This window comes from Dermacentor variabilis, chromosome 1, assembly GCF_050947875.1.
Source record: "Dermacentor variabilis isolate Ectoservices chromosome 1, ASM5094787v1, whole genome shotgun sequence".
Taxonomy (NCBI): Eukaryota; Metazoa; Arthropoda; class Arachnida; order Ixodida; family Ixodidae; genus Dermacentor; species Dermacentor variabilis.
In genome coordinates, this window is record NC_134568.1 from 201,206,009 (window position 1) to 201,219,941 (window position 13,933).

At 47.7% G+C, this 13,933-nt stretch overlaps 1 protein-coding gene and 1 non-coding gene across 4 annotated transcripts in view; one reads left to right on the top strand and one right to left on the bottom strand.

The window, feature by feature from the left end:
- The window catches only part of LOC142590902 (uncharacterized), a 237,413-nt gene that overhangs the window by 198,338 nt on the left and 25,142 nt on the right, over positions 1-13,933 (top strand). For all 3 annotated transcript variants that reach the window (XM_075703305.1, XM_075703313.1, XM_075703300.1), the window contains 2 exons: positions 1,463-1,638; positions 3,235-3,588. In XM_075703305.1, coding sequence (XP_075559420.1) covers positions 1,463-1,638; positions 3,235-3,588 — 530 coding nt within the window. The remainder of the gene's footprint in view (positions 1-1,462; positions 1,639-3,234; positions 3,589-13,933) is intronic.
- Positions 7,207-7,278, bottom strand: TRNAA-CGC (transfer RNA alanine (anticodon CGC)). The gene has a single exon. It is a non-coding gene; the product is annotated as a tRNA-Ala (tRNA).

The window sequence follows — 13,933 nt, forward strand, 5'->3', positions numbered from 1 at the left end:
TATTGACGTTTGCTGTTCTCAGGAGCTCTTCGCAAGGCGACCAGTGACCGTGTACTAGGTGTGTTCTTTTTTTTAGCGCAGAAAGGCCTGTGCCGCCATTATTTACAACGTCTAAGTGACCTAATTTCTTGTCCTTCTTGTCATACATGTTTACTGTCTAACGGCAACGCAAGTAAGGCTGTTGAGTGTAAAGTGTTTATTATATATGTAAATGGAAATCAATCAATAAATAAATAAATAAATAAATAAAGTTAGACAAGAGTGAAAGTCGAGCGGCCATTTGTCGACTTAGCTCGAATCATTAGAAAAGTCAGACGTACTTGCATCGAGTGTCTAGACTTCCCTTGCATGACCTAAAAGTCTCGGTCTCAACTTTCACCACAACCAACAGACCGATTGTCGTTTCCTCTATTTGTGTTTTACTTTGGAAGGTACCTATTAGCAACCAATGAGCATATTTAAAATGTAAGGCTTTTCACTCCGACATAGCGCAGACGCACGTAAATGTTTTTGCAACCAAAAAGTCAAAAACTTCTTTACATGGGAACAACACAAAGCATACCGGGGGTATATATATATATATATATATATATATATATATATATATATATATATATATATATATATATATATATATATATATTGATTAACGGCAGTTCCTTATCCATGGCAAAACGCGTAATGTTGCGTCGCCGTGGATGGGCTTTACCCGTAGTATTACACCCCTGCAAAGGTGCTGTTAATGAAAACGTACGTATGTAAGTACAGTCACTAGCAATTATGAAAGTTCCTTGGAGCCAGTTGCTGCATCATTTACACTCTCTTCGGCATTGGATCGATAGAGTCTCCGACTGTTGCGCAAAGGAAATTTGGATAATGTTTACGTTGTCTTCCTGTTTTATGATTATCATTATTTTATGCAGCGGTTGTTCAACAACAGTGACAATGCAGGACGAAAATTAGAGCGTTCCAAAGCAATAATTAATGGAAGACAGCTTCACGGAACCACTGAACATTAAACACAGCTGAAGGCACAGCTTGAAAATGGGCGAGGTTAAAGGTATTATAAACCTACGAGCCAATCAAAAGACGTTATGCAAAATTAGAAGCCCATGGAGCAATGTGCACTGAAGAGCGGGAAATGAAACTCAATATTGAGCTGCCGGGTTAGACCTGCGACTACGCCGCCGAGGACATATCCTTGAGGGTAAAAGTATACACTGCACGACAATCTGGACGCGTTCAACATAACGGCTCTTGTCGCTCATGTCCACGCACGCCATTGATGCGCAACAAAACATCCGTGACGTATGTGCGAGCGACATTACGAACGCACACGCGTTCTCTCTCCTGCTCATCCATGGCAAATACTCTTGTTTCTCGTCAAGAGCCACTCGCGCAGTTTATGTGCTGAACTATTAACGAACGGTACATTCTTTTATTATTATTATTTCCTCCACAGGTGCGACTACGTGTGGGTTAAAGAACCAACAGTTGGGAAGTCTGGCCAAGAATTCTGCGGCATCAGGTCCAACCACACGATCCAGAAGTACGAGTCCAAGACCAAGCTAGTCTCCATAGACTTCCTGTACAGCTACTCGTACGCCGACGCCTTCAGCATAGAATTCACCGCGATCGGTGAGTCGACCTTCAAGGCTGAGCGCACACGGCGCGCGCCACTCTTGCCTTCAAGCGCGCCGAGAAAAACGCGCGCTGTGGAAATTTCGCACCAAAAGCTACGACGTCCAGCTCCGGCGGCAGAGAGGCTTCGCCACGCGCTGGCGCACCGACGACGGTTGCGAAACGCAACGGCGCGAGTAGAAGCGCGTACCGCCGTAGGTGCTTCATAAGCACATGCAACGGTGCAGACTCCCACGAACGTGACAGACAGGCGAGAGGAGTTTACTTGGCGGTGTGTGCTTGATGCAATATGCAAGACCGCTGTCGCGCTGGCACAACGGCGTCGGCACTGAAAGCCGCGCAACGTGTAAATCCATGCATTAGATTCACGCACCGATCCATTGACGTCGGCCGCTTTCTGCAGTTTTGTAACGTTGCTCCGATGTCGGCGGAGCGGAGGACACCGGCGCTAAACGATTCGCGATTGTTTTGAAAGTTAGCCGGAAACCAAAGGTCGTTCCCATTGTTAGTTTTCCTCGTTCCCCTCTCTGTCTTTGTCTTGCAATGTGGACCAGCGTCCATTCAGCTAGGACGCCTTCTCCGACCGGAACTTGGCGAGTGAAGGGCAACAATGCGGAACATCATTAAGGGACTGATCACGCTCGGAAAGAGCATAGTGGACGGCGAGCACAAATCGATGCACTCACGAGCTACGAATGCTGGGTGCGATTAATTCTTCAAAAAGGTCGAAGACCGCGCACACTACATACAGAGTGTTCCAACTATAATGCGCCAAGATTTAAAAATATGCAATGCCACATAGCTGGACAGAACCAAGGATTTTCCATCGCTTGGAGATACTCAGATTATTTTTTGCATTCCGCCTAATCACATAATTAGTCTTAATTAATGAACGTCTCAAATAGTATAATTAGCTTAAAAGTGTCAATGAGAAAATTGCAAAGCAACGTGAAAAACAGACGTTACAGATTTCTGTTGCTCAGTGCGTGCTACATAAACGTGTTTTTCCGAGCGTGAAAGAAGTCCGCGAATACACGCAAAATTGCCGTGTGACTGGCCGCTAGAGGCACTTCTTTACATAGGTACAAGGGCCGGTGTAAAATAAATGAACTGCATAAGGGATCGACGTCGGGCTAGTTGGTGTTGCATTTCGGCGGGGAAACCAGTCTAAATGCAACAACAACTAGCCCAACTTCGATCCCTTATTCTCGGTCTGCCTCCTATCTTAGAAGGTGTTGGGCTGGCTCAGGTGCATATATAAGTGTCGGCGCCGCGGTCCTTAATTGTGCAGACAAGGCGGATTCAGGGTACCCTCCAGGGTGGACCCTGATCAAAGCATACAGAAAAAGGGGACAGGGCCCTACCTCTGGATCCGCCAGTGCAACAAGTGCCGCTATCTTGTACACGTTCGAAAAGCCGACGTTCGATTTCGCCTCGCGCGATTGTCCAGGCTGCGCCGATATCGCGGCCTAGGCCAATCTAGTCCAATCGCGTGGGGCGAAATCGAACGCGGGCTTTTCGAACGTTTACAAGATAGCGGCCAAGGTATGGTCAAAGGTTGCCAAGACGAACTTTATTCCCTCACTGCCGCAGGTAACTTCTACGTACACGTTGGACAAGTGGACTACCAGCACAAGGGCGGCGCCTCAGGTTTCCTGGAGTCGCCACACTTTCCGGTCGGCTACCCGAGCGACTACAGCGTAGAGCACACGTTGCGCAACTTGGACAGCCGTGGATTCGTCCAGCTCGTCTTCACGGACTTCCAGCTCTCACCATGGTCCTACGTCGAGCTGCTCGACGGCAACGGTTCGCGCGTGGACGTGTACAACGGCAACACCTTTCGACCACCCATCGCGACTTCTGACGGGCCGGTCATGGTGCTGCGCTTCCGCGCCAACGACGAGTACCCCGACTTGGGCTTTCGAGCGAAGTACACGTTCGTCAACTGTGAGTGCAAGCGCTCGACCTGCTTGGCCTTCTTCTAAAGCGGAAAAAAAATGTGACCTGTGAAAACTAAACGAACACTGTAGTCGGAGGTCACAGTCAGTTTTATAATTAATCAGATAATTGGCATTACTTGCTAACATTACTGTAGACATGCACGATACGTCAGTGTGCCCCGAAAGGAGCTGTGCAGCGTCAAACGAACCAGATATAACGTTAAGATGCGACAGCTTTTCTTTTTTAAAAAAATCGATGGCTAATATATTTGTCACATATTCGTCAGTACTGAAAACATCAGGAAACATTTCATTCGTTATTGTCAACTCACAGGATATGTATCCAGCTCCGCTCATCAGATTGCCACTCACATCTATAGAAGTTTTTCATTTATAGTTTCTAGCGAAACAGTATTAAAGATGATCAGGGATTTTTTTTCTTTTACACTATTTGTGATAGAATAATTGTCAGTGTAAGCGTATAGAACGAAAGCTTCTAGAAAACTAGTAAACATTGTTTCAGTTGTAATTCGAGTTCCACGCCTTTTCTTATTTTTCGAAAACTCACATAGGCAGTCTATTATCATATCATATCATCATATATCATATCATATCATATATATTATCAGCCTTGGCGCTATCTGGCCCCTTCTGGCCCTTGCGCCAATAAACCCGTCAAAAACAACAAGACTCACATATATCTCAGTTTTGTACACTCTGATATTTCACCACTCAATAACTGAGCCTTATTCATATTCAACGTAGCGAGAAAGTTCGTAATTTATCCAAATTACCTGTTAAATCATAAAAAAGAAAGTCCTACTCATATATGGGGGAATCGCGCTCCTATACAGAAGCGTTATGGTGCGCTATTCTAGTTCACTTGAGTTGTGGGCTTATCCTCCACACAACGCGTGATATTATTCTTGCTCTGTTTACACGCTGTATATGAATTATTTATCATTAAGTCTTGCGGATTCCACTATAATAATTGCTCCGCTGACTTGTGACAGGTGCTTGTATGTTCCATTAGGTATTGATTTTTGAAGGCGTTGTTCGTAGGGAATTTCTGAAGGATGTGATGTCCACCCCATACAAACCTAACCTAAATGCGTGTCGTAGGTAGTTTTATGAACGATTGAGACAAGCGCTGAAAGCCTTGCCAGTAAAAACGAGGAATCTGCGAATACCGAATAGTAAACTTGGAATGGAGAGAGAGGAAAAAAACAGCCGAATATCATATAGAATATGAGGATATCTAACACAAAGTTTAATGCTAATAAATTATGAGCAAGAAAACCATGGGCGCTGCACATCAGTGGCGTAACCAGGGAGTGGCACAGCAGGCACTCCCCCCCCCCCCCCCCCACGGAAATGTGTGTGTTTATGTGCAGCCTTCTCAGCCCCCTCTTTTTTTCGTCCCCCTCATGGTCCATAGTCAAGTCGGTGACCCCCCTCTCCCCAAACAAATTTTCTGGCTACGTTACTGGTAGTACATGCTCAGGCATCTGCTATCAATCTGTTGCAAGCTATCAGTAACTTCGGTACCTATGCATCAAAATTTACAGGGTGGTCCACTCTTATTAAAAGGAACACAAATTAGTACAACTGCACTGATTACAGCTCAGTCCGCATACGAAGGTCTGGAAAATAATAATTTCTTCTTTTTCTAAAAATTTTTTTATCGATAGAATGTCTTTTGAATAGAATCAAGTGAGCTACCTTTTTTTCTTCTGAGGCCGAAGAAATAGTGCAGTAATGTTGACCTGAATACCAATGCAGCTTACGGTCTGTTGCGTAACGTGTAGATGTCGTGTGAACATAAGAATGGTATCAAATGATACCTCTCCGTGTCGAGAGTGTGTCGCAATACACGGAAACTGAGAATATAATAGTGGGCCATATACTGACTTCATGGCAATCTTCTATTGCTTAGAAATTTTTCTCCGCAGTTTTTCCCGGGGAAACAGAATGGTTTCCCCATCCTTATGGCAGGTGGGTTCTTAGAGTTACTGTTAGCTCGTTAAGGTCAATCTGCGACAAAGACGAAACCGAAGACCGCGCATCACGTGACTCAACCTCACCGCTCGGCGCAGCGTATCCAGCGCGTATCCATCGTTGTCGCAGCGGGGGTCAACACGGTCACCGCGCCGACGGTGCAGAGCAGGCGCATTTTCAATGTCGGGTTCGGCGTCATTTGCCACCTGTCGAAGGTTCCGGAATAGAGGGGGCCACGGCTAGTTAGCTCACTGTACTGACGCGTCCCCCTTTATCCATTTCCACCCGCTGTCCGTGTAAATATGCGGCTGCACATGACATTTTCGCGCCCGCAGTGTAAATCCAACGCTAGTCGCGTGACGGGTTTGTCGAAGCCACGAAAAGACACCTACAACTGCGTCCGGGACGAGAGGCCCGCTGTACGGCGTGTCGCAGAGATGGCAGCCGTGAACAACGTCGTGCCATCCCGTACACCCGTTTTTCTTTGGCGATGTGGTTTGTCGGCTTTTCGGGTGTTGTGCGGCTGCTGCGGATTTATATGTGCCAACTAGGCACCGAACCGTAACCACAATCGGCGACACCAGACGAAGCGCCGCCGATTACGCCTAATTAATGGGCGCCAGATAGGCCGCGACGAAAATTCACCGCGCCGAAGCCGTCGCGGAACGCTTGCCGCAAGTGTGTTCGTACGGGTGAATGATCAGTGATTGGTCCTGAGATCACGGCCCTTGAAGATGAGTTCGGGACCGCAGGCGACCAGACGCGCAACTTACCGCAAGCGCGTGTACAAAGTTCGTGTACAAGAATCCGAACTGCGTGCCTGAATGCGCGAACACGCGTAGCCGATCTGCGTGCCTTCCGGAGGCTAATAAATAAGTCTGACCTTCGCATGCATGCTTTCGCGCTTTGCATACGCACTCCTTTTGTCGTCGTTTCCTCAGTCTGTATCGCGTATGGTAACTGTTTTGATTAGTCTATACATCGACCTCGACAAAGCTTCTACCGACAGGTACCATGCGCCGAGACACCGATCACGGCCGGGTTACAGTGAACTGGGTAGCCGGATCTCACGCCAAATATTTGAAGAAAAAAAGTCGCAGTTTCGCTCGAAAGGCAAAGCATCGATTGTGATAACAAATTAGTGGACAACTATAAGAAGTAACCATAGTAGTTTTATCGGCCGTGTCAACTTGTAAACATAGGCATATTAACTAAATTAACAAGCATGGTGTCACGCGCGCACAAGCAAACATGAACACCTCTCACTCGATGATCCCGTAGACTCGCTGTCAAAACGCTGGAGTGAGGAAGCGCGGCAGCAGCAGCGAGCGAATTGACCTTCGTGCTGCCTCTCACATCACCCCCCCCCCCAACGCGAACCAAGCCGCGAAAACACAGCGCGCGGCTGACTCTCTCCTCGTCGCAGATAGCTTTCAAGATACAGCTGCCTGGGCGGGCACGCGCGGCCTGCCTGGATTAGAACTAGAGTGTAATAGAATACAGTTGATCATATAAGAAGCCAACAAACACTGACACCAAGGACAACATAGGGGAAATTACTTGTGCTTACTAAATAAAATAAAGAAACTATAAATAAATGGAAATAAAGGTGGATGAAAAAACAACTTGCCGCAGGTGGGGAACGATCCCACGTCTTCGCATTGCGCGTGCGATGCACTACCAATTGAGCTACCGCGGCGCCGTTTCCCCATCCACTTTATTGGGTATGTATGTTTGCTAGTAGGATCCTGGGAGTGCTAGCCAGCGCCACCACTCACAAACCTTGGCGGCGGATGTGGAACATCCTTTCTGCCTCAGGCGTCACGGGAACGTGATCTTTTTGGATGAAGGCAACTGGTCAATAAACCTACACATGCTGCCTGAAGGCATCGAGACCCTCTTTTATTACATAACTAGGTCTCGAATCCGGCAACATTGATGCCTTCAGGTAGCATGTGTGGGTTTATTGACCAGTTGCCTTCACCCAAAAAGATCACGTTCTCGTGACGCCACCAGCAGAAAGGATGTTCCACATCCGCTGCCAAGGTTTGTGAGTGGTGGCGCTGGCTAACACTCCCAGGGTTCTACTGGGAAACATACATACCCAAGAAAGTGGATGTGGAAACGGCGCCGCGCTAGCTCAATTGGTAGAGCATCGCACGCGTAATGCGAAGACGTGGGATCGTTCCCCACCTGCTGCCAGTTGTTTTTTCATACACCTTCATTTCCATTAATTTATAATTTCTTTATTTCATTTACTAAGCACAAGTAATTTCCCCTATGTTGTCCTTGGTGTCAGTGTTTGTTGGCTTCTTATGATATGATTAATAAAAATCGGGCCCCTCGGTTAACCCCCTTTCTTCTCGTAAAATACGGTTGAGTGGGACGAGCGGCTGGGACGGCGCATGCTTTGCAGTGAGGCGCGCGAAGACGAAAAATACTGTGGCAGCGCTGCGATCGAAGTGGGTTGCGCCGCATCAAGATCGCGCCGTTCGAAACTGCTAGCGATTCTGCTCGGAACGGTAATTCGTACTACTCCGCGCGCTGGTATATGCGTTCAGACCGCTCAAACAGTGTTTATAATTGGATGTAAATTGTACTTGTGCCTTAGGAATAGATGCCTTTCTTTCTCTTCTTTACTTCATTCCCTTTCTTTCTTTTTTTCACTCGGTAATTGCGCGTGCATTTCGGCCGCAGTGTCGGCTTTTATTCTACTATGTTATTGTACGGTTCCCTTTGGAGAACAAATATTTTTCTTTATCTTCAAGCAGAATGCATCTTTCGTGCGTATTTTTGCGCATACAGTTTTCCATGAGTAGGTCTTGCGAAACGCAGACGGGAAACATATGTGAATTTCCTGCTTGCCGCTTCAAACAAATAAAACGTATCTGCCCCATCCGGCGCCTTGTACTCAGATTTACGGAAAACATTCTTATAGAAAAAGAAAAAAAAAGCTGCAGTACAACATTCCATTCATGTTTCTGTCTTCCTCGCGTAGCAGAATGCGGAGTAATTGGTAAGGGTTCCTTTATTGCGGTCGGACCTCGGGCGCCGAAAACAGTTTTAGGTAGCCACCATACATGCTAATCTTTGGCCCGGAAGCCGTGAGAAATTTTTTTGTCCCCCCATTCCATGCTTAAAAACAAAAAATAAACGCGGCGTGGTAGCTTAATCAGTGACTACACAGTGGATATGGTGTTGCGGTGCTAAACTCGAGCTCACGGGTTCAAACCAGGTCGCGGAATTCAATGGGAACAAAATGGAAAAATACTCACGTACTTCTGTTTAGGTGCACTTAAAAGAACCCCAGGCGTTGAGAACTGAACAAGGTGCTTCATAATCATATCGCCAGACTTCAAACGCCACAATTTTTTAATTAAAAAATACAAAAAAAATGAGGTAGCTACGTCCTTCAGCTTTTTTTCAGGGGTGTAAACGAGAGAAATTATTCTCGAGTCTGATTTATGAGAAAAACATGTTACGCTTATCTTATATTTCATACCTAAATGTAATGCCGTTCCCAACTGTACGTCCGCTCAACTATTCTGCATTATAAACGATTGCTATAAGTTATCCGGTGCGCTATCATAAAGGACAATAATGAAGCAATTAAAGAAACATCATGCCTCTCATACACGTAGAGATATTAGTAGATCTGCTGTGTTCGTTGAAGAAAAGTGTGGTACCACATTGGGCACCCAGTTTTAATGCGTTGCAGACACGGCGAGATTCAAAAAAATGTATTCCTTGCTTAAATCAAGTTAGCAGATATACAGGGTGACCACAATTGGGGCGTTTATACCGAATGACAGCTGCGAACTGGTTCAGCGGAATAGCAGGAACTGGTGCGCCTCTGCGCAACAGCCACGGCTCTCCAGCAGCACAATCACTCGGAATAAGAGTCCTTACTTGCATCGGCCCCCTCACCTTCGAGACTTCAAAAGTGCAGTTATGCGTTAGATTCCAACGGAAACGACCATTCGATAATACTTAAAGGGCCCCTCACCAGGTCTGGCCATTTTGAGCTCACAAGCGCAGAGCAAATTGCGCGATAACAATCATGTCTACAAAGTATTACATCGCTACGCGCCGAGGAAAGGCCTGAAATTTCAATCCAAATGCCGATTCCCTCTTCACTCGCGGCGAATCCGCCCGGAGAGGGAAGGTGACGTAGTCGGGCTCCTGCGCCTACGTAATCGTGTCCGCAGTGTGACGTCGCTCGTGGTGACACGTGACTTCGAGAATTATTCAGGACATCATCTGTTATCTGTGCAACCTGTTGCTTGAATTGACGAATTAAAGTTGAGAAATAATAAAACACACTAGCGGAATGGCTGCGTGTTTTCTTTTGTTTTGCTTCGCACCGAAACAATAGAGATGTACTTTCGCTTAGTCTGCTTGTTCCCATGGTCGTGCGGTCACGTGCGCGGGTACCGAAACTACGCCATTTTCTACCGTGCTCCAGCGCGTGATCACGCTCTGCGATCCGCTTGTTCTGCCTCAGTATTCGTGTAGCAATTATAGCGCTATAGTCATGTTTCCTTGTGCACAGTGCGCAAAATCGTGCGCTGCGCGAAGGAGACAATAGCTCGCGCGCGACGCCGTCGGTGAAAATACGTAGCGCCGGAAAAAAAGCAAAGCGAGGAGCAAAAAAAATTTTTAAAAATGAAGGCGGGGCCTGTGACGTTTGCGTCACGTTATCCCCGAGGTCCGGTATGGGAGAACGCAGGGAAGGAATTTCGCTTACGTATGCTAGACGGGGCAAGTGGAGAGAGCGTCTTCCTTGGCAGTGGAGCCAGCCTGCCGAAATCATGGGTTCCCGGCACTGAAATATTTCGATCTCGGCTATTCATAGGCGACTTGAAAAATTTTTGTGGCAGAACGCTCCCTAGAGGACATGTATCAACTTCCAGCATATAACCAAAATTTGCTATGAGGCCTGGTGAGCGGCCTTTTAATAGTGAATTCTGAAGCCGCATATGATCTGAATAGAAAACATCATTCGATCATAGACTATATATGTTTCTACTTCATTTCGCCTGCTGGCACGTTGAAGGAGATCGCCAGACAAGCCACGGAGATTACATTGGTAAAGACTTCCCTGTCTCCCCACTTCAGTCTGAGTACATATGTAATATCTTTTCCCTGACACTGTGTTCATATTAACGTCCAATAGTTGCCTTGATTCCTTTTCTCGGAAAGTTGATTGGTTCACCTGGGGCTGGTGCAGCTTTTAGAAGAAACACGGTTATTTCGGTCTGGAGTTTTCACTTCTTCAATCAGTGCATTTGGAATATTTGATAATTTTTCTCTTACACGTACGTCTTTGATATGCTGGCTGTCCCACATAACTTGAGCCAAAGTTTTAATAATGAAAGGCACTCTGGACGCGAGTTGCACCGAATGCATAATGTTGGCACTGGCCTAGAATCACTCAGGCTAGTTTTTATTTTCCCCTTAAAGGGCCCCTGAAACGGTTCGTACAAATTTTGTAGACGAGTAGGGTACAGTTAAAGTTAATCATTCGCACCACAATTTGTGTGAAACATTTCATATTAGGAGAGCTACGGATGATTACAAGTTACGCTTCTCCATTGTCATGCATTTTCTCCTCAACTCGTTCGCCGAGTGATCGGGGCTAAGCTCCGCCTTCACTGGCTCTGCGTCATGATGGCAAGTCGTGTCGTCGACTTCCGGTTCTCTAGGAGCGTACGCACGAAGCCTCTCCAAACTCTCCGCCGGCTGCTTGGCAGTCGACCCCAAGCGAGAGCTATCGAAGCCGCGTGCGTCGCGAGCATTCTGTCGCAGCGTCGACGTGTCTGGTATTCCGGTAACTACAGGCGAGCTGGGCGTGCCTTAGACCAGATACTACGATCAATTGATCATAGTATCAGGAATGGAGCTGCTGACTTGTCTTAGTTTTTCTTTTAGGTTCTCTGATGTTGTGGTTGGTGTCCGGTATACTTGATCTTTGACGTAGCCCGAGAGAAAGAAATCGAAGGGAGTTAAATCTGGCCACCGTACCGGCCAAGCAATGGGTCCATGCCGTCAAATCCACTGCTGCGGGGATACTTCATGCAGCCCTCTGCAAGCTTTGCTGCTGCCGTGCGCGGGAGCACCATCATGCTGATACCAAATATCCTTGATCCTAGCCAACGGAACTGCACAAAAAAAAAATCCTCAAGCGCCCCATCAAGGATGTCGTTGACGTATCTTTCGCCTGTAAGGGTGTTATCAAAAAACACGGGGCCAGTGATAGTACGTGCCACCGTAAATCCCACACCACACATTAACCGGCCACTGATATTGGTGATGTGTTTTCAAAACCCAGTGAGGGTTTTCGTCGTTCCAATGGTGAGCGTTGTGGATGTTCACTTGGGCATTACGTGAGAAGGTAGCTTCATCGATCCACAGTATTATGTTGACAAAGCCTGGGTCCTCTTCCATATTGATTATAATCCAGTTTGCAAAGTCCTTTCGATTTTGGAAATCGCGGGGTTCCAACATCTGGTGCAGCTGCACGTGGTACGGATGAAGTTGCTTCTTCTTTTTAAGTATTCTCCACACTGAAGAATTTGACACTCCACCTTCAGCACCCACACTTCGAACACGTGCATGTGGGTCTGAAGAAAACTGTAAAAGATTATCTGTCTCCACGCCCAGCACAAGAATGAAAATTTATGTCGTTTCTTCGTAAAAGCCCCAGTCTGTCTCAGCGTTTCATATGCACGCACAATCGTCATTGAGCTTGGACGCGTACCTCGATGCCAGCGTTGAAATAGCTCAACTGCGCGCTTTCTATGTCCACTTGACGTACCTATAGCCAAAAGCATATCTCTTTCCTCATTGGAGTAAGCCATATCTGCTGCTCAACGTTGGTCATAGCCAAATAGCGTTTCTGTGGAGAACACGCAGGGATACGGGCGCCTGAGGAGCACTGGATATATTGCAGTTCGCTGGAATTTGTTCAAACGAGTTACATAAGGTATGATCTACATCCGGTAAGGCCGATCTACACGACGGACCAAGTCTGCGGGCCGATCGGTCACGTGATGCGACGTCACGGCCCGCCGCGGTCCGGTCCGGCGCAGAGCACATTCACACGGCGGACCGCCATAGCACACGGCAGAGCAGACCAATCATCTACACTAACGCTTTTTCGCGCTATCATTGTAATCATTCCGGCTGGAGTCCCACAAAGCCTGGAACTGCTCAAAGAGGGATACTAAATAAAGAACCTCCTCGTCACTCCAAGAGGACATGGTGTTTAAAAAATATATCTGCTGCACGCAGGTGTAGGCGGAACGGCGGACATGAGACGACTGGCTTTTGCTGAGCCGAAAACTCACGGAGGAAGGAAACTCAGGAGAGGACCTGACGTCACTTTTTGTGAAGCGAAAGTGAAGCCGGAAGTTGGCGTTGCTCATGGCGTTGCTCCGCCTATCGGGCCAGCTCTCCTCTCTTAACATTTCTCGTGAAATCACGCCGCGCTGCGCGCAACCGTGCTGCTCGGACCCGCGCGCTCCGCAGCAATACTAAACAATCGTTAGCACGTTAGCATGATTCCGCCAAAGAGGGCAAAATTTCCCGCGGATATTCCTTCGTCCGTTGCCATTGCCGTGGCGCGGTAAATTGCGTACAGCGTTGCATGCGCGTTCATTTCACGAACTTTAGTTCCTCCTTTCCCACCAGGCCACAGCAACATCCGGTAGAGCACGGTCCAGATAACGCAGCGCAACAAAACACGGAGACCAACGCAAACCTGCCCGCACGGCGCCTTTGCCACGGTACGATACCTATGGAGCAACACGTGTGAGCGCACAGAACAATAACAAAGCCGCCATTGTGGCCCGAAAGGCGGGGCCACTACAGCAAAGAAATAAAAAAACAGCAAAACAAAGGAGAACCTACTACGTCATTTCCTCCACACTTTTCTCCTAGCGCACGGAGGGGGTAGGGCCTCTCCTCAGTTTCCTTCCTCCATGATGGCGGCCGTGCAGCCGCCATTGCGTGTCGAGAATAGCACCCTGGATTTGACTGAAGGCACTCTCGTGCCGGACAGCATTCGTTGGCTACGCCAAAATCGCTGCGGTTTGCATGCGGTCCGCCGCCAAAACTGAAGCGAGAAAAGCCTCGGCGATTTGATGGGCCGCGAGGACCGCGGTCTTGCGCGGACCAACGCGGTCAGCACGAACTGGCAACGGCCTATCACGTGATGCGCGGACCACGGTCCAAAAGAGCAATTGGTCCGTCGTGTGGATCGGCCTTAAACTGGAACAGCCGGCGGGCGCACTCAGGAACTGACGCGCCGGTCACGGTGCACAAGTGTGAAGCCAGACGCGGCCACCCGATAC